The sequence below is a fragment of the Filicampus tigris genome, chromosome 11, assembly GCF_054856515.1.
Source record: "Filicampus tigris isolate MCC_2025a chromosome 11, RoL_Ftig_1.0, whole genome shotgun sequence".
NCBI classification, from domain to species: Eukaryota; Metazoa; Chordata; class Actinopteri; order Syngnathiformes; family Syngnathidae; genus Filicampus; species Filicampus tigris.
This window is the reverse complement of record NC_141227.1, coordinates 8,699,717-8,721,167: the sequence shown is the minus strand read 5'-3', so window position 1 is coordinate 8,721,167 and position 21,451 is coordinate 8,699,717. Positions and strand designations below refer to the sequence as shown.

At 40.9% G+C, this 21,451-nt stretch overlaps 1 protein-coding gene and 1 long non-coding RNA gene across 2 annotated transcripts; one reads left to right on the top strand and one right to left on the bottom strand.

Annotated features, from left to right (window-relative positions):
- Positions 1–11,979: 11,979 nt before the first annotated feature.
- On the bottom strand, positions 11,980–20,208 carry LOC147139649 (uncharacterized). Its single transcript, XR_015088709.1, has 3 exons — positions 19,963–20,208; positions 14,388–19,672; positions 11,980–14,274 (listed from the first exon to the last, which is right to left on the bottom strand). It is a non-coding gene; the product is annotated as an uncharacterized LOC147139649 (long non-coding RNA).
- Positions 13,865–18,366, top strand: dact2 (dishevelled-binding antagonist of beta-catenin 2). The gene is made up of 4 exons (XM_086045456.1): positions 13,865–14,277; positions 15,343–15,475; positions 15,578–15,868; positions 16,170–18,366. The coding sequence occupies exons 1-4, from the start codon at positions 14,005–14,007 to the stop codon at positions 18,023–18,025; spliced, it is 2,553 nt and encodes an 850-aa protein (XP_085901582.1). The 5' UTR covers positions 13,865–14,004; the 3' UTR covers positions 18,026–18,366.
- Positions 20,209–21,451: the final 1,243 nt, after the last annotated feature.

Sequence of the window (21,451 nt, the reverse complement as noted above, 5' to 3'; positions counted from 1 at the left end):
TCAGTGCCCTTGTGGGAGTGAACACAGCCGTCTTGCTCACCGACCAATGGAAGTTTCTCCTCTCATCCTCTTTAAAGTCAGTGCGAGAGAAGCACCAAGTCTTTGACATGGCTGAAGCGGAAATAGACTCATTGGAGTCCATGCAGAAAATCAAAGCGCGCAAAGTACAATTATAAAAAACTGCAGGCAGACCTACACGGGGGGATGATGTCAAGTCGCCACCGCTGTGAAGCGAGCACTTGGATACTGCCTTCCACCCTGATTGTTCGTGTCCGTGTGTGACCACCAACCCCCGCCACTATAGCCGGTTTGCGGCCCAAGGACATGTTTTAAAAAACATAATTAAGGTGATGTAGAAATCATGCATTCAATTAAGTGATTTCAACAATGATTCAGATGGTTCAATGCACGCTGTTGTCTTTATGAATAAAATGATATGCAACACACACGTACATGGAGCTCAGAATATCTTCCTCCAACTTGATCAAATCCTCCAAAATCGCATTACACACCCTGTACCACAACTTAGACCTACTAGTCTAAGGTCTAGTCCTGGGGTCCCCAGCCGGCGGACCGTGGACCGCTCCGGGCCGCGGGCCACTTTGGACTGGGTCGCGGCTGCACAGATGAAAGATGGGAAAAAAAAACGTACAGTACTTCCGATTTATTTATTATCCGAAGCCTGAAAAATATTTTATATTGAAAAGTGACCGGATTCTCTCCGTTACATCCATCTATGACTGACTCTTAACGCATGTCAAGTTTTCTCCGTCGCATAACACTAATATTAAATGCACAAGCTAGAAAATGAGTAAAACAAACAGACGTATTTGGAAAGAATGAAGTGGTCCGTGGCAGAAAAAAGGTTGGGGACGCCTGGTCTGGTCTACTTTTTTTCGCCAAATTGTTCGATGCAATGGGGGCATGGAAAAGAAAACGCGCTGTGGACACTGTTAAGCCCAGCATGACGCAGCGCCATCTATCAAATTCCCAAACACGGTTAACTAGATGTGCCCCAGCATGAAAATGACAATGTGCCTGTTTTTACGGCGAGGGCATGTGCACTGTCTACGAAAATAGAGGCCTCGGTGTCCTCAGTTCTCAAATAAGTTTTGAGTGTTGTTAAAAGGAAAGGTAATGTTCATCAAGAGGAGATTTAGCTGGTTAATAAAACGCAATACCTGTTCATCAATTAACTGAGCTGTTGTAGGATGCTGCCCGTGACAGTATACGGGGGATTCCATGCGGTGTAGTGAAGTGACAGAGTGTCTGTTGTTGGCCGTCCACACAGACCTGCTCTGTGCCGTCCTGCTGAGCGTCAGGCTCCCTGCGTCAGACCTGGCCTTGGAGAGAAGGACTATATTATGGCACCTTGGCCCTAGCTGAAGTTCGCAACTTTTTCACTGGGAGAAAATGTCAGGGATCAAGTTTTCTATTTCGACCCCGAAATGTCCGAAATCTTATCACACGTCTATGCTTTTGGCTCCGAGCAGCCGAGCAGCTCAGCACCCATTCGGGTCCAAGACATACACCCATCAGCCGCACCATCCAAAAAATTATTTACCCTCCAAACACAGAGATACATAAATAATTCAAGACTCGCACACAGAATCAAATAGCCGATATGCTGTATGTTGCAAATACCTGTGCTGATACTTGATACGCGAAGGATTTACATAAGTGCTTTAAAGACGACAACTGGAGAGATGTATAACCAATAAAGGCAGCAGACCTCTCTCTGCCCCCGCACATGACATCAACCAGCATCACTTGCTGATCTCACTGTCAAACATGAATGGCCTTGATTTTTTTCCACCTCAACGACCATAAACATCATACAAACTCAACCTACAGAGCAGAAAAGGAGAAACAGGAATAGAGGATTTAAGACACCCAACGGATGAGATTTTCTCACCGCCTCCACTTACCATACTGACATTTAATAAATTCCTCCCAGCTTGACCTTCAGCTCCCTCTATATAAGATGTCAAGTCTTGCACAAAGGAGAATATCCCTCAGAATAAAATGGGACCTCAGAAGAGAGCCTTTAGTTTATAGTTCTCATTCTTCAAATATCTAAGGAGTGATGCTGAGGAATTTGCAAACATTTGCTCTATATTATCTTGTTACAAACACTCCTAATCCACACACTTCGCCTCTGATAGGAGGGAAACATAATTGAGATAATTGCTCCTTCTCAGAGAGAGATTCACTGCATTTGTTTTCAGTTAGTGGGCTGAATCTGGTTTTCCATGTTGAAAATTGCCCAAAAATGTCAACTTGTAGATATTTGTGGGTTCATCTCAGTCTGAGTCTGAGAAATAAATGATTTGGTCTCCAGTGTATATTTTTCAGTGGTTGATGGGCATCTTTAATACAAACTCTGAGTTGTGTTTGTGCAAAATTAAACATTAATCTGGTGATAGTTGTTTCACATGTTTATGGAAATGCAAAACAGTCTTGTGTGGTCCATTGTCCAATGAAACACACTCATGAGATCCTCAGTACAGAACACTCTACCTGGAAGTGTGGCTTCTCATGGGGTGAGCACATGGTGGTCATTGAATAAGACACGTTCGCTTTTCTCCTTTACGAGGAGCATCTGATTTGGAAAAGGGGGTGTTGGGAGGGATTTTTCTGCGTGTTGGGGAGACTTTCAGCCTTAAAGGCCAGCTGTGTTGGTGCTGTCAGCCTCATTGCCCCCAGTCCATCTCCTCTGGGCCACATGAGCTCTCATGGAGGACTTCAGGTGGATTAGCACACCAGAGGACAGCTTGAACTGTTCAGGTGCAAGTGTTAATGGGTCAACCTAAGGTTTTACATGTGGTCTCCCCTCCTGAATGAACATTTAATGTGCTCTAATGAATGTTTTTTTTTTTTTTATCTCTGTGTAAGAACTCCAATTTCCTTAAATCAGGCAAGTCCAAAGTACGACCCGCAGCCTCTGTCATAAAATTAATAACGTCTGGCCCATAGCCCCATTGACAAGCATTTAAAATACACTCTAAATGCAATTTCACATTTACACACAAGCAGGCAGCAGCAGCCCTCTATCCAACTCCATAAACCTATGTGACCCTTTCCGGACAGTTTATAAAATGGCGACATAGAATAAAAAAAAGGAAAGTTGACAGCAAGGGCTGATAATTTAAGGAAAGGTGGAAATTGGAAAAATTTTTCACTGAAATACGCAACTGTGTCTGCCTCATTTGCAAGGAGACTGTTACTTATTTACCTGTTTTTAAATGTAAAAGTTCACTGAATTGAATATGATATTTATATAAAAAAATATATATACCCAGTTGAAGACAGATTTCTTTTCTCTGGCTTTTGATTAGATCTGAAATTTTCGGCTCCTTTCCGGTGTCAATTGTATATAGTGTTTTATGTCAATTTATTGGCTTTATTTATCTATATTTTTATTTATATTTTATATATTATTTATATCTATATTTATTAATACATGTATCACAGCCTTTTTTTTTGTTTTTGTTCTATTTATTGTATTGTTCGTAAAGTGCTCTGTTACAGATCTAGCTGTAATGCGCTATATAAATAAAATTGTATTGTATTGTATTGTATATATATGTATATAATATATATATATATATATATATATATATATATATATATATATATATATATATATATATATATAAATAACATATATACATTTCGATCGCGGCTCCGGCCTCCCTGTGTGGAGTTTGCATGTTCTCCCCGTGCCTGCGTGGGTTTTCTCCGGGTACTCCGGTTTCCTCCCACATTCCAAAAACATGCATGGTAAGTTGATTGGACTCTCTAAATTGCCCCTAGGTGTGATTGTGAGTGCGGATGTTTGTCTCTGTGTGGCCTGCGATTGGCTGGCAACCTATTCAGGGTGTCCCCAGCCTACTGCCCGAAGACAGCTGGGATAGGCTCCAGCACGCCCCGCGACCCTTGTGAGGATAAGCGGTATCGATAATGGATGGATGGACATATATACATGTTTCAAATGGACCAAAAGACATGTTTAAGAATCTTGAAGTTTACGTTTTAAAAAGTCAAAAACAAAAGGAAGGCTACAAAATGTGTTTGGTTTTATTGATGTTCCATGTAAAAATTGAATGTCAGACGAAATGGTCAGCCCCCTACATTTTCACCTCACCAAATCTAGCCCTCTTTGCAAAAGGTTTGGACACCTGCCTTGATCAGTAGCATGCATTTTTCTCAACTACAGAGCATCCAAAACATTTTTTGGAAGTAAACACATTTTATTGGAGGCGCTCTATAGTATATAGAAAAAATACTTTGTAGTAGGCCTGTATATGAAGTATAGACACACTGCAACTGTCCACTCATTTGCATTTCATTTTAGTCTTGGTTACTATCAATAATGCAGTGCAGTTGGAGGCTGAACTCATTTTCCCCTACCTTTTTTCTACACACATCCAACACAGACAAGCGCTAGTCCATCTATTCCAGCTTTCTCTTGCAGCGATTTATTACTTTTCAGTACAGTTCTCAGAGGTCGGCTTGTCTAAAGTATACACAGTACACAGAACATGGCTTTTGCATTTTTCTTCTTGGTTGAATTCACTGACAAGTACTGCCTCGGTAGGTAATGTCTGGCTGCTACGATGTAAAACTAGATACTAGAGTTTTGCACGTTTTTGTGTGATGCTAATAAATGCTAACATCTAATGTATGAGGTGAGGCATTTATTTATTTCAGTTAATGACACATTTGGCAGTTAATTGAGGCCACTGATATTGTGAGTACCATCCAATTACCTTGCTAGACAATGTGATATAAGACCACCCGAGTCTGTTTTTTTCCTCACAAATGCGGCCAAGGAGAGAGAGGCAGCCTGTTTTGGTTTGGCTGCTGGTGACAAATTGCACAGCTCAATGTCATCAGTATCATCAGTGTTGTGCATCAAAAGGTTTGTATGCTGACAGCTTCAGCAAGACCTCACATTCTTTTTTAAAAGGCAAAGAATGGGGGGATGTCGCAGCTGTGTGTTTCCATCCAATTATGTGCAAGTAGTTACCACTGTGAGGATATGGAGAACTCATACAACTGTTCTGTAGGTGAAAAATAACTGATTGTGCACCATGAAAATAAGAAACACAAGTACATATCTACCTTAACAAAAGCACTGCACAACACAAATTAGAACATTTTTAATCATCAGTGAGAAACATAGTTGCACGGGAACATTGTGGATAAAGGGCAGGTTAATCGGTTTGCTTTTTGAGAATCAAGAGTATCTGTACACAATTTCATGGCATGTTGTAGTTTATGAGCCATTTTAGTCTAGTGAGCTAACTGCTGAAAATTGCATGCCACAAGCAGACATGAAAACATTATCCATTCCTCAAAACAGAAGTCCTTTGTGCAAAACATGTCTTTGGGCCGTCCCATTGAACCACAGTTGTGTTTCTTAACTGCAGACTCAAATACAGTTGCAAAATAATCGTGTCTTTGGCCAAAAGAAGAAATATAGCACATGCATGCTGAGACTTCTTGCCCACATATATTGTTTAAAAGTAGCTCTTTCAGAGCTGTAATCACAAACTTCTCGTTATGGAATATACGACTGCTCTTATGTATTTAGACAGCGGCTGGGCCAATGTAACATTGCATGCCTGCAACCCGAAAGTTGCTGCTATGATATTGTGTGGTCTATAAAAACGGATAGATAAAGCAGCTCTCAAGTAGTTGATCATTGAAATTGAGTTTTGTCTTCATCTGGAAGGACTGCAAAGCAGCTAGGGTCAGTGGAGTATTTCTGCAAGACACACCAATGCCAATGTGTCTCTTATATTAAAAAAAAAATAAAATAAAATACGTGCCACTTGAGATCAAGTATCCTTTGCAATGACTGGGACATTTTTATATGCATGCCTGAAATAAAGTCTGTAAAGTTGGTAAATGGCGTCTTTGAGACTTGTGTTTTTCTTCATCTAATGCCCATATAGACATGAATTCATATAAACACTGTGGGTGAAGCAAACATACAATAATAAAAAAAAATTCAGAAATTGACCATTACATTCATTTTGATTGTGTGTGTGCACTTCTTGACAACCTAATTTGGGGCTTTCACAACAATAATATACTGTACATGTGTGTGTACTTTCCACAGGGCTGCCTTGCTTGTCACACAAGAGGCATGGAACATTTACTGTTTTTGCTTCTCATCGGGAACTTGGCTGAACGCTGCACACACTCTTCAGTAGTAAAGCAATGCTAAATCAACGTTAATGTAGACCGATGTCTTTATGATTTACTGGAGTACACTGCATGGAAGCCAGTCTCGCTCACTTGCTGAATAAACAGAAGTTTGCTCGGCTCAAATAAAATTTGATGAGGAGATAATTTTGTGAGCATATAGCATAAAGGCTTCTCTCATGTGTTGAGGTTCTGCACTCTAAGGGCAAATCAACTCCAAAAAATGCAAGGGACAAGTTGGTGAAAGATAGTGCTGACCAGGTCCACAAGTGCAGACTGTTCTTCTCAAGCCATCTAAACAGTTATTGACTTTTCATACTAATTCAATTGATCTACCATTCCCTGACATGTTGAGTAACTGGCCACAAGTGGTACACCTGCTCACTCGATCGACTTCCAATACTTAACATTGAGTGATATTATTACTATTAGATGAATAATATTTTACCATTGTGGTCTACAGCGGTGTTGAATTTCACTGTGTCATACTGGGAACTATTTCAAATATTTTGTCTCCCTCATGTAGCAAAATAAAGAAACACAAAATATTAGAAACAGCTTTTTGTAAGATATAAAGCAGTTCTACAACATACATACAGTAAATGGTAAACTTAATACCTCTGAAAGTGTCAAACCAAACTGAGTATTACCTTTTTAAGTGGAAGTCAACTCAAACATATTTTTTTGAAGAATATGTTCTATGCACAACCAATTCAGGGTGTCCCCTGCCTACTGCCCGATGACAGCTGGGATAGGCTCCAGCACGCCCGCGACCCTTGTGAGGATAAGCGGTATAGATAATGGATGGATGGATGGATGTTCTATGCAAGCCCACTAGTTGAAACAAGGCATGTCATGTCATGTCATCTTCCAAACCGCTTATCCTATATAGGGTCGCGGGGAGTTGCTGGAGCCTATCCCAGCCGTCAATGGGCGAAGGCAGACTACACCCCGAACTGGTCGCCAGCCAGTCGCAGGGCACACATAGACACTGTCACTGAGCGGGAATCGATCCCACGCTGCCCGCACACAACTCAGGCGTGTGTACCACTACACTATCAGCGGACCTTGAAACAAGGCATTCTGATTAATATTGCATTTGTGGAATAAGAGTTAATCCACTCATTTTTAGCCATCTCTGGGGGTAGCCATTTTGTCACTTCTGTCAACTGAAAATGACATCACAACTACTCAGGGCTCAGGTAACGACCAATCACAGCTGACCTGTTTTCTGAAGTTGAGCCATGATTGGTCGTTGCCTGAGCCTTGAGCAGTTGTGATGTCATTTTCAGTTGACAGAAATGACAAAATGGCCGCCCCCTGAGATGGCTAAAAAGGGGTGGATTTTGCTGCTTAACTCATATTCCACAAACGCAATATTAACCAGAATGTTGTATTTCAAATAGTGGGCCTGCTGGGAACAAATTCTTGAGAAAAATGTGTTTGGGTTGATTTCCGCTTTTTAGGCAGAATTTGTGATAATGTTAACCAACATGAGCTGGTGTGTTGAAATTAGCCTATTTCATGACTAGTTGGATGGAAAGCCCACCGCTGAAATCTTTAAATATCCCTATTCAATCCAGCAAAGTACTGTAAAACAAGTACAAAGAAAAGAGACAGCATTCAACTTTTTTGGCATGAACAACTTCTAATCAAAGCTGAAAGCCACATATTCAAGCCTCTAATCTCAGATGTCATCAGGAGATAGATCTTGGATCTGCTCCACTGACAGAGAATAGAAAACTGACATGCTGGATTGTGCTGTGACTGTCTGAGTGAAATAATCCAAGTAGTTTGGACAGTAACAGTTTTGGAGCAGAACAAATGTCGTGTGAAAGTCATCTGCAAGACAAGAAAATATGGCACTTCAAGGTTGTTATTGAAAACATTTCAACCAGTGCATAGACTTCTCTGCATACGCTCTCTCGGAAAGTAGGAGCCTCTCAGATCTGAAATGAAATGTAAGTTTACAATTGCTCTAAAACAAAGACACAAAATCTAACATAAGGTTTCATAATAAGCATAATGTGTTTGATTATCAATAGTAAATATCAGAAATGGGTTTTTCGTTGTTCTTTCATTCAAACAGTGACTTTTTTTAACCCGGTTGTCAGAGGTAGGAATGCTCTTGTTGTCAGATGCAAAACAAAATTGCTTCTCACAAAATTTTGCCAATCAGACAACCCACATGGGAATTCCTTACATCACACATACTGTAGCTGTTTCAAACTAACAAGAATTATTAGAGGGAATCATCTTCCTTTTTGGAATCAGACTCTTACAATGATATCAGATTTATCTTACTTTGAAGTCATGAGCATCTGATGCCTAAATGCAAAAAGGTTGTTTTTCATGTGCCAAGAATAGACAAGAGATTCACTGCCCGCTTCCGCCATACTCGCCTATTCCCACATGTGACAACACCCCATGCTTATCTAAGCGACTTCCACCTTGTGCATTTTTTTTTTTTGTGGCAATGTCTTCCATTGTTTCCTTTGCTATCACCTGCACTTCATCACAGTACCTAATCCTTTATAGGGCTGGGAAACTTACTTACAACATTAACATTACAAGCCAGTAGAACCATGTGATTCCTCCCATCCAATCAACAGAGAAAGGTATGATGTCACAGTCAGGAGATATGGGTTTGAGTCTCTGTTGGAACATCTTGGTGTGGAGTTTGTGTGTTCTTATCATGCTTGCGTGGGTCTTCTCAGGGAATTCAAGCTTCCTCCTACATTTAAAAAACATGTACGCATAGGCTAATGGAATACTTTAATTTATTATTTAGCCAAGTCACAAGTTTTGTATTTTACAAACCTCAGGGCACACAACCAAAAAAAAAAAAATCACAAAAAGTATATATACTGAAATAATCTCATCTCATTTGAATTTACCCACAAATTTACTTACTCAGGGTATAGCCTGGGCCGGTTTAGTTCAATGCAAAGCTATTCTGCTGCAAAAATAGCAACAGGTAGATAGATGCTAATAGTAACTCCTGCTATCTATCCATCCATTATCGATACCGGTTACCCTCACAAGGGTCGCGAGGCGTGCTGGAGCCTATCCCAGCTGTCTTCGGGTAGCAGGCAGGAGACACCCTGAATTGGTTGCCAGCCAATCGCAGGGCACACAGAGACAAACATCCGCACTCACAATCCCACCTAAGGGCAATTTAGAGTGTCCAATCAACTTATCATGCATGTTTTTGGAATGTGGGAGGAAACCGGAGTACCCGGAGAAAACCCACGCAGGCACGGGGAGAACATGCAAACTCCACACAGGGAGGCCGGGGCCGGGATCGAACCCACGACCTCTGAACAGTGAGGCGGACGTGCTAACCAGTCGACCACCGTGCCGCACTCCTGCAATCTAGTGGAAGAGAATTTAATTGTTCTGCCGGTCACATACATCGCTGTCATAGATAGTGAACAAAGATACATTTAAAGATAAATAATAATAATAATAATAACAATAATAATAATAATAATAATAATAATAATGATAATAATGATAATACTGGTTATTTACAGAACAATATAAGTGAAATTTGAATTTAGTGTATTAAAAAAAACGTTTACGTGCATGGGAATTCCCGCTTATGTCACCTTGTAGGACAGCCTTTGAAGGAGATGGGGGCACAGGAGACATCCAGGCTTCACAATGCAGTGTTGTATGTCAGCAGCATCACAAGGACATGACGTTATCCCTGGGAGGAGTGGGCTTCACAATGTATATACAAATACTAATGTGAGCATCTTGATGACATTGTGACACGCGCGTGCAATGGAGTAAACAAGACATTGGGGTATGTGGTTGTTGTGAAAAATATCAGCGGGGTACCCAAGCAGCACTTGTACTAAATCCCTCGGCAAACCACAAAGTCCATGAGTGTGGGACTCAAACAAAAAGTGAACTGACAAGGGGGGAAATTAGTGTGAGACTGCCCTCTAGTGTGAAGATCTTAAATTTACTATGCATCGTGTGTGCCTGTGTTTCCTTTGAACGCTAGCATTAAGATGCCTAAAGATAGCGTCTTTCCAAGCACAGTGTCAGTGTACAGTAACTTGCCTTAAACTATGATGAGGGTCCAGTAATCACTGCCCTATTGGTGCTGTGTTATCAGATTCCTGAACATTAGAACACGTATTTCATTTGATTGACGCTGATCAAAAGAAATACTTTTCATATGAGTCACTTTGATATATAGTTACAGTACCAGATTGAATATGGGAAGTCTCGGGAACAGTGACAGAAAGCAACAAAGTACAAATACTTCATGACTGTATTTGAATAAAGTTTTAATACATTTTCTGACAGTTTAATTTTATTTATTATATTCACTTCCCACATTTGAAAACGGATATCCGTACTTTCTATTCCTTACCATTATCCAGTCAGGCATGTTACTTTTTTATCCGCCGCGAATGATGACATGACATAAAAAGATCCAAATAAAAAAAAGTATACTTTATCATAAGAGTCTTAAAGGACTTCACAGACCTACACTTCACTCTCTTGCATACCAGATGTTCTTTAACCAATTGCAAACGTGTAGAAATATATCTTAAATAGAGATTTAAACATTTGGACAGATGTAGTCACTCTAATTTCCATATAGAGCCTTCCTGAGTAGCTACCGGGGCCCGAACAGAGAATGCACTAGATGATTTCTTTTAAGCTCTCTGACTCACTGAAATACTAACATGTTGATAGCATATGGCTCGGGATGGAACATAAGGTGCCACTAAATCAGCAGGATAGGAAGGTGATAATCCATGTAATGTAGCTGTGAGTTGGTAATAAAACCTTAAAATCACATCTCAGGTGAGCCAGAGCAAGTTGGCCAGTGTAAGGGTAATATGATCAAATGTTCTAGTCCTAGTCAAATCTCTTGCTGCAGTGTTCTGTACTAACTGCAGGCGTCTATACGCCTGACATCGGAGGATCAGTAAGCAGCATGAAACAAAAGTCAGGGTGACTTGCAACAAATTAATGGACGATGGTCTTTGTATCAGTCATGGATAAAATGGGCTGTATTTTAGCAATATTGTGACGATGGAAAAACAGTTCTATTAAAATCCTTTATGTGCAATAACAGGAGAGTTGAGTCAAATATTACCCCAATTCAATAAGTCACTTTTGGTAATGCTACTGTTGCCAAAACTCAGAGTGGTGTCCTTAATCAGATGCCCGTCTCAATAACCAGCATTTCAGTTTTCTCTGCAGTAAGAATCAAAAAGATGTAAGATAATAGTGAAAGCGCCAATGTCATATTTAAATATCTCCAAGTGACTATGCATCACAGGGCCCAGTACCAATCCCTGCAGGATCCACAAGTACATGATTAAACTCACAGGTCACATTGTCATGAATTACACCATCACCACCATTATCTCTGACAGATAAGAAGAACCAGGAAAGTGTGAAGTCTTTAAGTAAGGGTCGAATAATGACTGTCTGACTGAAAGCTGCAGGTACAGTGATGGAGGAAAGGGATAGAACCAGTGTTAAGATTTTGATTGATTGATGGATGGATGGATGGATGGATGGATGGATGGATGGATCCATTCATTCATTCATTCATTCATTCATTCATTCTTATCTTGGGGAGCTTTAAAACAATGTAACTGAGAAAAAGCCAGATTTGCGAATTCATAGTCTTGAAGAGAATTGTTTGTTGTCAACTCCAAGAATGATTTGTGGGATGCTCTGTGTCTTCTGGCAATCAAATAAACTCAGTCTGAAAAAAAAAACATATACAGGGAGTGTATTTATTTCTGTTGTTACAGTATCATTTACTAATTAGAGTCTCTGCACTGAATACCTTGTTTTTCTGGCATAAAAGTCAATGCCCTCCGTTTTTTGCAAAGTGAGTTCACTTTGAAACACTTTGAGTATTCAAATATTTTCATTTCCAGACTCCAAACTGCTGTCATTATCTAAACGAGTAGCTAACTCGAAACCGCTACATGAACAGGAATGTTGACATCATTGCAACGTCAATGCCGATAATTCTATTGCGGGAACACACAACAATACATTCTGAAAGGAGGAAGACAGGTAAAGAACATAGATACATAAAACTTATCTTGATTAAAAAGGGGGCATGACGTTGATCAATCAATCAAAAAAGCACAGCAAAAACAATCAAAACATAGATTCATAATAACATTTACAAGTTGTGGGGGTTTGTTGTTGTTTTGTTTTTTAGATTATTTTGAGGAAATCAACTGGATATCCAGTCTGCCTCACAGGTTTTATATTCTGTGTTTTATTCTAGGCTACCAGCCTCCTGTGTAGAATTGCATAATTCTTGTGTGGGTTTTCTCAAGGCTTTCTCTCACTTTCCAAAAACATGGATGTTTTAGTATGTAAACTGAAGATTCTAAATTATACAAAAGTGTGAACGGGTAAATGGTTTTCTGTCTATTTGTGCCCTGTGATTGACCCTAATGAGGACAATCAGTATTGACAAAAATGGAGGGATTTACAGGACTTTAAAAATAATAATAATCTGTGTGACAATGCCAAATAAAAGAACAAAAGTGATTAGAAAAAAAATTGTGAGTACAATTTGTCCCCCATTAATTACCTAGGTACCAAACATTGCACTGCAATTAATCTTATTGACAGTTCATCTGATGTGAATGTTCACTCTTTTTACAAAGAGTTGTTTCATTGGCGTCAACGTGACAGCTCCAACTTCCAGCACAGACAGGCGAGTGCTAATTAAAGTGATACGTTAGTGAGAGGATTTATATTTATACCTCACACATTTCTTATCACACACGACCCCGCCGACCCTAAAGGAAAAACTCATCCCTCTATACACAAGGAGGCGCAGTTGTCCATGGGTTTTCACAAAGGTTTGCATGATCCAAATGTGTCTTTTTGCTGACGAAACAAAAAAAGATCCCTATAGTAAAGGGTCAATTAGAGTAATTCCCTACCAGTGTGCCATGATTTATCAACTGTCAATTAATTGGTCCGAAATGATTCACTCCATTATGTGTCCATGCCAGCGACTCGTAGTAGTAGGCAGAACAGTTAAATGGCATTCCACTGGAAGGTAAAAGTTACATAAATAACCTGCGTATCCACTTTTGCGACTTTTAATTATTTTTTTCTCTTTTAAAATAGCTCGATATGGATAGATGGATAGATGGATAGATGGATAGATGGACAGACAGACAGACAGACAGACAGACAGACAGATAGACAGAGAGATAGATAGATAGATAGATAGATAGATAGATAGATAGATAGATAGATAGATAGATAGATAGATAGATAGATAGATAGATAGATAGATAGATAGATAGATAGATAGATAGATAGATAGATAGATAGATAGATAGATAGCTATGTGTGCAACGTTGGATGTGTGGTATATTATTGAAAGGAGCATAGACCGAATAAAGGGGATTATTTACAATGAAAATTGAAATAGCTCAATAACACATAATGGCATACTATGTGCATCTTTGTACGTGGCCTGGCAGCTCCGTGGAATAGTTGAAAAGGAAGATTGGAACCAGATGTTGAATGGGGCCCAGGGGCCAGCCAATAGGAAGCGAGGCCATTTGGTTTGTGGGAGGAGCTTAAATCGCTCTTCTGAGGTCGGGAGTATCTCCATCAGGTACTGTAGTTTATAAACCAATGAGGTCAACAGCAGCAGCAACGAGTAAGGCACAGCCCAAGCAAGTCATTTCCCTTCATTTGTAGAGAGTTTTTTTCTTAGTGTACGAAGTGTCTGGATATGCACGGTATCTTCCCAGCAGCATGCTGAGCACAAAGGGTTCATGCGTGGGAATGATGAGCGCCGCCGTGGGAATGGACCGCAGCAGGGTAGGAGAGAGGCTCCAGGCCGCCTTGGCCGGGTTACAAGAGCTCCATCTGCTTCGGGACAGACAGGGCGACATGGTGAGCTGGGCGCTCAGAGTGGACCGGGAAGAGCCGGTCAGTTGCGTCCACGCTTGTCCGGAGGACGCTAGGAAGATGGGGGCCGAGGAGCAGCGGTTGGAGGCGACCCTCTCAGCCCTGAAGCAACAGCTGGTAGGAAGTTGTTTGAATACAAAGTCGTAAAGGAGAGCAATTAAGATAGATGCCTGGCACTTAGATGCAATCTGATGAGAATATTTTAAATGACATATTTTCACCCTTACTTTTTAATGTAAAGCCTTTCGTATGGATATTTCAGTCAGTTGATTTGCATGCCTTGGTTTAATAGCAAACTTTCAAGCACTCAGCTGGAGATAGGAAGCAGGAGAGTCATAAATCAGGTTCATTGCTGTAGCAAAGTATAGTATATGTGGTGTAGACTGCAGGGGGCCAGTCACAATCATGAACCACTAATGCCAGGAAATAATAAAATGAAGAATGGTGTGTTCTTTGTTTTGTAAAGACTGACAATCAGTGCTGCCCATGAGTGTTGCTGACAACTGGCAATGCGATCCTATCCTTGACAAGCTTTGCCATGTGTGCTGCTGTTAAAACCATTTGCAGGAAGCACATGGACTATCACTCATGCTTAAATTACAGTGATTTGCTGTGTGATACTTGTGATGCATATGAGGGTCGATCCTCACAAATTTTCTTCACATCCCATCTTTAATTCCAGCAGCCATATACTGAATTTAGTTAAAGAAGTTACATTTTTGCTATATATTCCAAACGATTTTAGTTATAGTCGCCGGAAAATATATTTACGGGTAACATAATAAACATGATAGAAGTATATTTATTTCCATATTTGTTTTCCACCCCGTTAACAACTGTAACAGTAAATGCCTTGCCTTGCCTGCAAAGCAAACAGTCATCCACCCCAACCCCCAATCGCTGCTCCTCTAAGCAGTTTACACAATGGCCAGCCTTCGCTGTGGGGGAGAAATGAGTTACCCACCACTGCTTTTCCATGCACCCCCATGTCCTCCCGGGGTTAATCATCAGCCACAGCTGAGTAGCGCCTCTTTTTCTAAGGACTGTACAGTAGTTGTGTTTATCTACAAGTGGGTTTCTGTCTTATTTTGTCATACCCAAATATAAATTAACCATGAATTTTTGTATTAGCTAGTGATGAACATACAGTGGTTTGGCTGAAAGAATATACTTTTCTTACAGTGTCGTCTTCGGAAACAGGATGTAGGACTGAAGACTCACCTGCAGCAGCTTGACCAACAAATAAGTGAACTGAAGCTGGATGTAAGCAAGGCCTCCACTGAGCAACTGGAGAGTGACAGCAGGCCAAGTTCAGGTGTGTGTTGCTCATATTACCCCACAAAATTGTCTTTTATCTAAGGAGGAAACTACAAAGTCAGTTGAGTTTTGCTATTAAGTAACTGTTCTCTCTCTCCAGGTTTCTATGAGCTTAGTGATGGTGGCTCTTGGTCCTTGTCAAACTCCTGCACCTCCGTGTACAGTGAGTGCCTGTCATCCTCCCAGACAAGTCTTCTCCCCCCTCCCACAAGTCCCGCTAATCCTCAAGTTAGCCCACCATTACAAGCTAGTGTGTACCGTCGTCGTTCGGCCGATGAAGGTGCAACCCACTCCAATTCTACCCGGGCAACAGGCCTTCATCTGGGAAGCAGTAGGCTCAGAGCAAGCGCTACTGTCATTGAACTTGGACGGCCAAGACCTGTGTCAACAGGTAGATACCCCTCGAAAACCCGTTCTGTTTCATTTCTATGAAGCAGCAATGGAAAACACACAATCGAATTAATTGAAACTCACATAGTACTCATACTTTATTTAATGAGATCGAATATTCATGTGTGCCTCTATTAAGATGGAAATTCTCATTTCATCGATGACAGGTGTATTAATCAAACTGCTGCATATGTGTACATCTTTGACTGATAATGTAGTTTCAATGCTATATATACACTCACACTTCATTTATGTGTCATATGAAAGTCTAATTCTTGTTTTATTGTTGCTGTGTTCCCCAGGTGACCTCGACAGGATGATAACTCAAGGACTGAACTACAAACATATGGATGCTAAGAAGCCACCAATGTGCCCAATTCCAAAGATCCCTACAATGGACCCTAAATTCCAGAGCAATTTGGTATCCCGTAATGTAATTGAATTATACCAGTACCCAAGCCCCTTGCATGCTGTCGCCCTCCAAAGTCCAATCTTTTTCCATGGTGAGGATTCAACCATACCTGAACATGGCGACGAGCCTCCAATGAGTGATGCTGACATGCTCCAGGGTACTGAAATGGGCTATGATACCAAGACTCTAGGTTACATTGACAAGCTCCTCCAGCGCAGCTCCACCAAATCCCACAATCAAATGACCCCTGAGGCTATGCAGACACACGGCAACTATCAGAGGAAACCACCTGAAGTCGTAACTGGGTTTCCTCAGAAACCGGTATCTCTTCCTCCACCTCCCCCAGCTCAAACCATGAACATCATACCAGTAGATAATGAACAGAAGAGACACTGCATGACACATTCCGGTCCAGAAACAACTGATAACGCAGGCCACCAACAGCCTGTGAGACCTCAGGAGGTTTCATATGGGCATTCCTATCCGGCTGTAATGAGAGAGTACAGCTCTGACGATGTCACTACTTCGTCTCTAAGGAAGAAGGACAAAACGCATGCTGGTTTTATGTCTAGAGGCCATACAGAAAAGGAATGTGGAGATTGCCTACAAATGAGGCCCATAGAGAAAAAGGGTCATAGACAAAGACCAGTCATGTCTCACAGTTCAAGCGCAGAGGATAGTCAAGTCTTTGAGGTACAAAATGGCCACATGGGCTCCCCCCAGTTTGTCCATGCCAAATTTGTCCCTGCTGGAACTCAGAGGGTCAAGGTGAGACAAGCTGATCGTAAAGCCAAAGCCGTAAAATTCAGACGAAGGAGCAGTGACAAGCCTCGAGCGTTGAAGCAGCAGCACGGCTTCTCATCTTGCGAACGAACCCGAGAATCCAACGGGTCCAAGGGAGACCCAAGAAGACCAGCAAAGGGGAAGATCATCCAGAAACACCCCTGCTGTCCAACAGAGGAGCACAAACAAGGTTCAGGCTCAGACTCAAGCCAGTGTGGCCCTGGAATAATCTATACTCACAAGGTCCATCCAAAGCCACACCCTGCTCCAGCTGCTACCAAGTGCAGCAAAAGCCGCAGATTGCAATGCGGGGAGTATGAGCACCCTGCGGAGCAGAGGAAGAAGAAGCAAGGGGCTGCCAAGTGGTTTTCGGATGGGGAGAAGTTCCAAGCTTTATGTGCTCAACATCAGAGGTCAAAAGAACTCTTGGCACAAGTGCAGTTAGACCGCAGTAAGATTGCCAAATCAGGCCAATGGATAGGAGGACTTCATCATCCATTCCTTTCTTCGATGTCATCTAACTCCTTCAATACTAAACTCAATGCCAGATACCCCCCAGCACCCTATCATATGTCCAACCTCTACCCACCTCGATGCGAGTCTGAGTACTCGGCTGAGTGCATGTCACTGTTTCACTCCACCATTGCCGCAAGCAGCGATGGCGAGATGAGCGATAACACCACCAATCGCTTTGGGGATAGTGAATCCAGTCAGAGTTTCCAATCCTTTTCCGATTCTGACAGCAGCATGTCCACGGAGGAGGGGGACCATCTGGATAGCCTTGAGGAGGAAGGCGACCTGGTATGGGCCGACGCTTCTCTGGTGCCCACTGCAGCTGGAAAGACCCTCCAGCAACTCCCACGACCAGAGCCCTCGGCTTGCCGCATCAAAGCGTCACGAGCCCTGAAAAAGAAGATTCGCCGCTTCCAGCCTGCCTCATTAAAGGTCATGACCCTGGTGTAATCGGTTACCTCAGGCAAAATATTTGTCACTGTGGAAAAAAACAAAGGACCGTGTGAAACTAACACAGAACGTTACTGGAAGGATCTCATCTATTGCAGCACCCTTCTTTTTTCAGTGCACTGATTGTTTTTCATGAAAAATGTTAGAACCTCATCTTTGTGTTTTTGTTGTTGTTGTGAAAGCATGCTTGTATAACATTATTATACTTACACTTATTTGTAAATATTTATCTTATTGGAACTCATTTCTCAGTGCATGTGTCATAAGTGTCATGTTGAAGATTTCGTGATAGTCATAAAAATGTGTCAATTGACAAATAAATTCAACATTATTTCATGCAATTGTTTTGATTTTCCCTGATTAACAATCCATGTTTCTTATAATAAACTGCCAGTTGATAAATATTGAATCAGCTTGCTTTGACCTTTTAATACACACTTACGTTTACAGTTTATACAATCACAGGTGACTATGGGTTTGATTGAGACTGCTTTTGCATGAGCTATTAGCTATTAAATGTGAGTAAACAACATTCTGGTGACTATCATGCATTTGAAAATTAAACCTTTTGATCCTAACAAACATCCTGCTGAGGCTAACCAATTTAGCACAGATATCTGTAACAGCTCCTTATCTGGTTTCCTGATTCAGACCAGCTGTTCGTTTAATAAGTTGCAGATTCAACATTTGACCCAGACGGTCATACTTAATTAGTGGGGCGAAACAGCACTCAAACATTCAAATGAAAGTAAACACATTTGCGCTGAGGAACTAAAGCTAACAATCACCACACATGAATGGACATTGCGATGACAGTGTGTGAGCGAATTACAGCTAAGATGTCAGAGCTCGGGCTTTGACTTTAAAAACGATTACTGTACATAGGCTGGAGGAGAAATGAGAAATGATAGGAGCTTTATTGTTGCTGAGCTATGAAAAGGAAATCAGACGGTTGACAATGGTATGGCATTCAAATAATCTTGTTTTCAAAATGAATTGAAATTCTTTGAAAGATTTAGCGAGCAAAAAACTAAGCGTAAAGATAAATTGTCCAACCTTTCATGCATCAGATCTGTCTCCTGTGGTCATATGTAATCAAATGTTCTCCCATCAAACAACCATTCTGACCTGAAATTGTTTAAGAAGCTTACAGGGATGCCATACTCGTCGGTGTTTCATCAAAATTTACTTTAAAGTTGTGTTCCCTGCAGCTATAATCACTACAGAGCTCAGTATTTAATTCTCTTTCAGTCTGAGCTTGTCTCATTCTCCTTTAACAAGAAACCTTTGCTCCTCAAAAAGAAAAGGAAAACTTCTTAGAGTTAAATTGCACACTGAAGGGCAGCTCTACTTTATATGCATCAGAGGTCATGGGTCTAAAGGGCAAAGGCTTCAATTCACATCAAAGTTAGTGTTTTAAATTCTGCAAATTGCTTCAACTGAATCAACTATTTGGGGTGTGTATGCCCTCTGTCCTTTCCATGAGGGTGACAGCGAGACCTTGGTGGGATTAGAGCTGCTGTTTTCAAGCAGGCTCAGAGGGAGCTGGACTTAACTTTGATGTTGGGTGAAGCAGGTCCATGTCAGCTTGACCTTGTGCGCTGGCTGACCTTTGCAGCTGTAGCATGGGCTCATCTCCGAGGATATCTACAAAAGAAGGGTCAGGGGGCCTTTTTATATCCTTGCTGTCTCTGGGGTCTTCTTTTCATGTTCAGTATGTCTGTCTTACTTTTTGTTGTCAATGGGCTCAATGATCTACAGATGATTAAACTATGTTCTGCAGTTAAAAGGAAATGTAAGTGCAAAGCAATACTTTTACTGGAGCAATACTTGAAAAATATATATATCAGGTTAACAACGGTCTGGGAGTGAAACATCTGGGCCGTGAATGTACAGATGTGCATACATGCAGATGAAATATTGAAGGATACAATTACCTGGATATGTTATAGGACTTGAAGTTAAGCATAGATGTATTTTGTACTAAAGGTGTTAGCCTCTTTCCGAAATACTCCCCATGGATGGCTGTCAAGTCATAATGAAGGACTGCAGATGTCGTGTGGGATCTCATTACACAGATTGTCGTTCAGGCGCTCTGACTCCGACATCAAATGCAAGAACACACATGGGCAGATGTCAGTTCTCATCAATATCATACACTTGTGTGCTGACACCACAAAGACTGGTGGAAACATCACAGCAACTTGCCAAGATAAAGACAGAACGAATCACGCCTCTTTCAGAGAACCATGCATCTGAGTTTAATCAGATGCAGCTCTATTTAATGGATGGGATTTCTAAATTTTGGCTAAATTAGTCTCCGGGGATTTGATGAGGAAAAAAAGAAATATATATATATATATATATATATATATATATAGGCCCTATAGCAGCAGCTGGTTAGTTTAGTTACTAGTACTGTATTTCCAGATTTCATGAATCACAATGAATTTCCACTTACACATGTTCTAAAACCCATTCTGAAGCATGTTATTGTGAACATTCAAAGATATATAAATAGGTAAAAGTGTCATTAAAAGTGCTTTCAATACTAGGGCAGATGATCACTTAGGTCATTACAGCACATGTCACTGAGCTACTTTGGACAGTGATCTTATTACATGCTACACATAAGGCCACTGAGCCACGACTCTTGCTGTTAGCACGACAGTCAAAGCATATCGCTATTGTCTAAACCTGTGCAACAAAGTAAATGATCAAAAATATCAATTGTGTATTGCCACACCACTTTAACAAATCTGTGACAATGTGACAACTGTGAAACAAGAACAACATTGCAAACAAACGCAAAAGAGAGCCTAGAGAGGACTAAGAACAACAAAGTGTGTGCCGCAGACAGGTGCTAATTAAACTTTGACTTGGTTCACTTGAGTCACAGTTGGAGGAGGGGTTCTCCTCTTACGTGAGGATGAGGTAATCCTGAATCCTAATTTATACCAGCCCTTCCCAGTCTCCCGGCTCATGCACCCTAAAAACAGTTGGGTTAAAAATAACATAATTTGGGGTAAGAAAAATGGACAGATCCACTAATTGGGTCAATTTGACATACTTTCTTGCAGGTTTTTTTTTTGTACAAAACAGTTCAATTTTAGGGGTTGTTTTGTACAAAACTACCTATTTTTGTGTTGTTTTCTACAAATTGAGTCAAAGTGTAACACATCTCTTTGCTCTCTCTTGTCAACATTTGTCTTTAATTCCACTATAGCCACTCATTTTTACTTTATCTTTGGTTTATTCCAAGAATGTTTTCAAGAACGCAATATAGTCTATGCTTATCTTGCAGTAACTTTTTCTGGCCTGTGAATATTTCTTCTGTTGTCTTCAACTATCTCTACTTGGTGTTATTGAGTCATGTGAAAAGCGATGTGACTTGCTTAATGGAAAAATTTGTGACAGGGGAGCTGA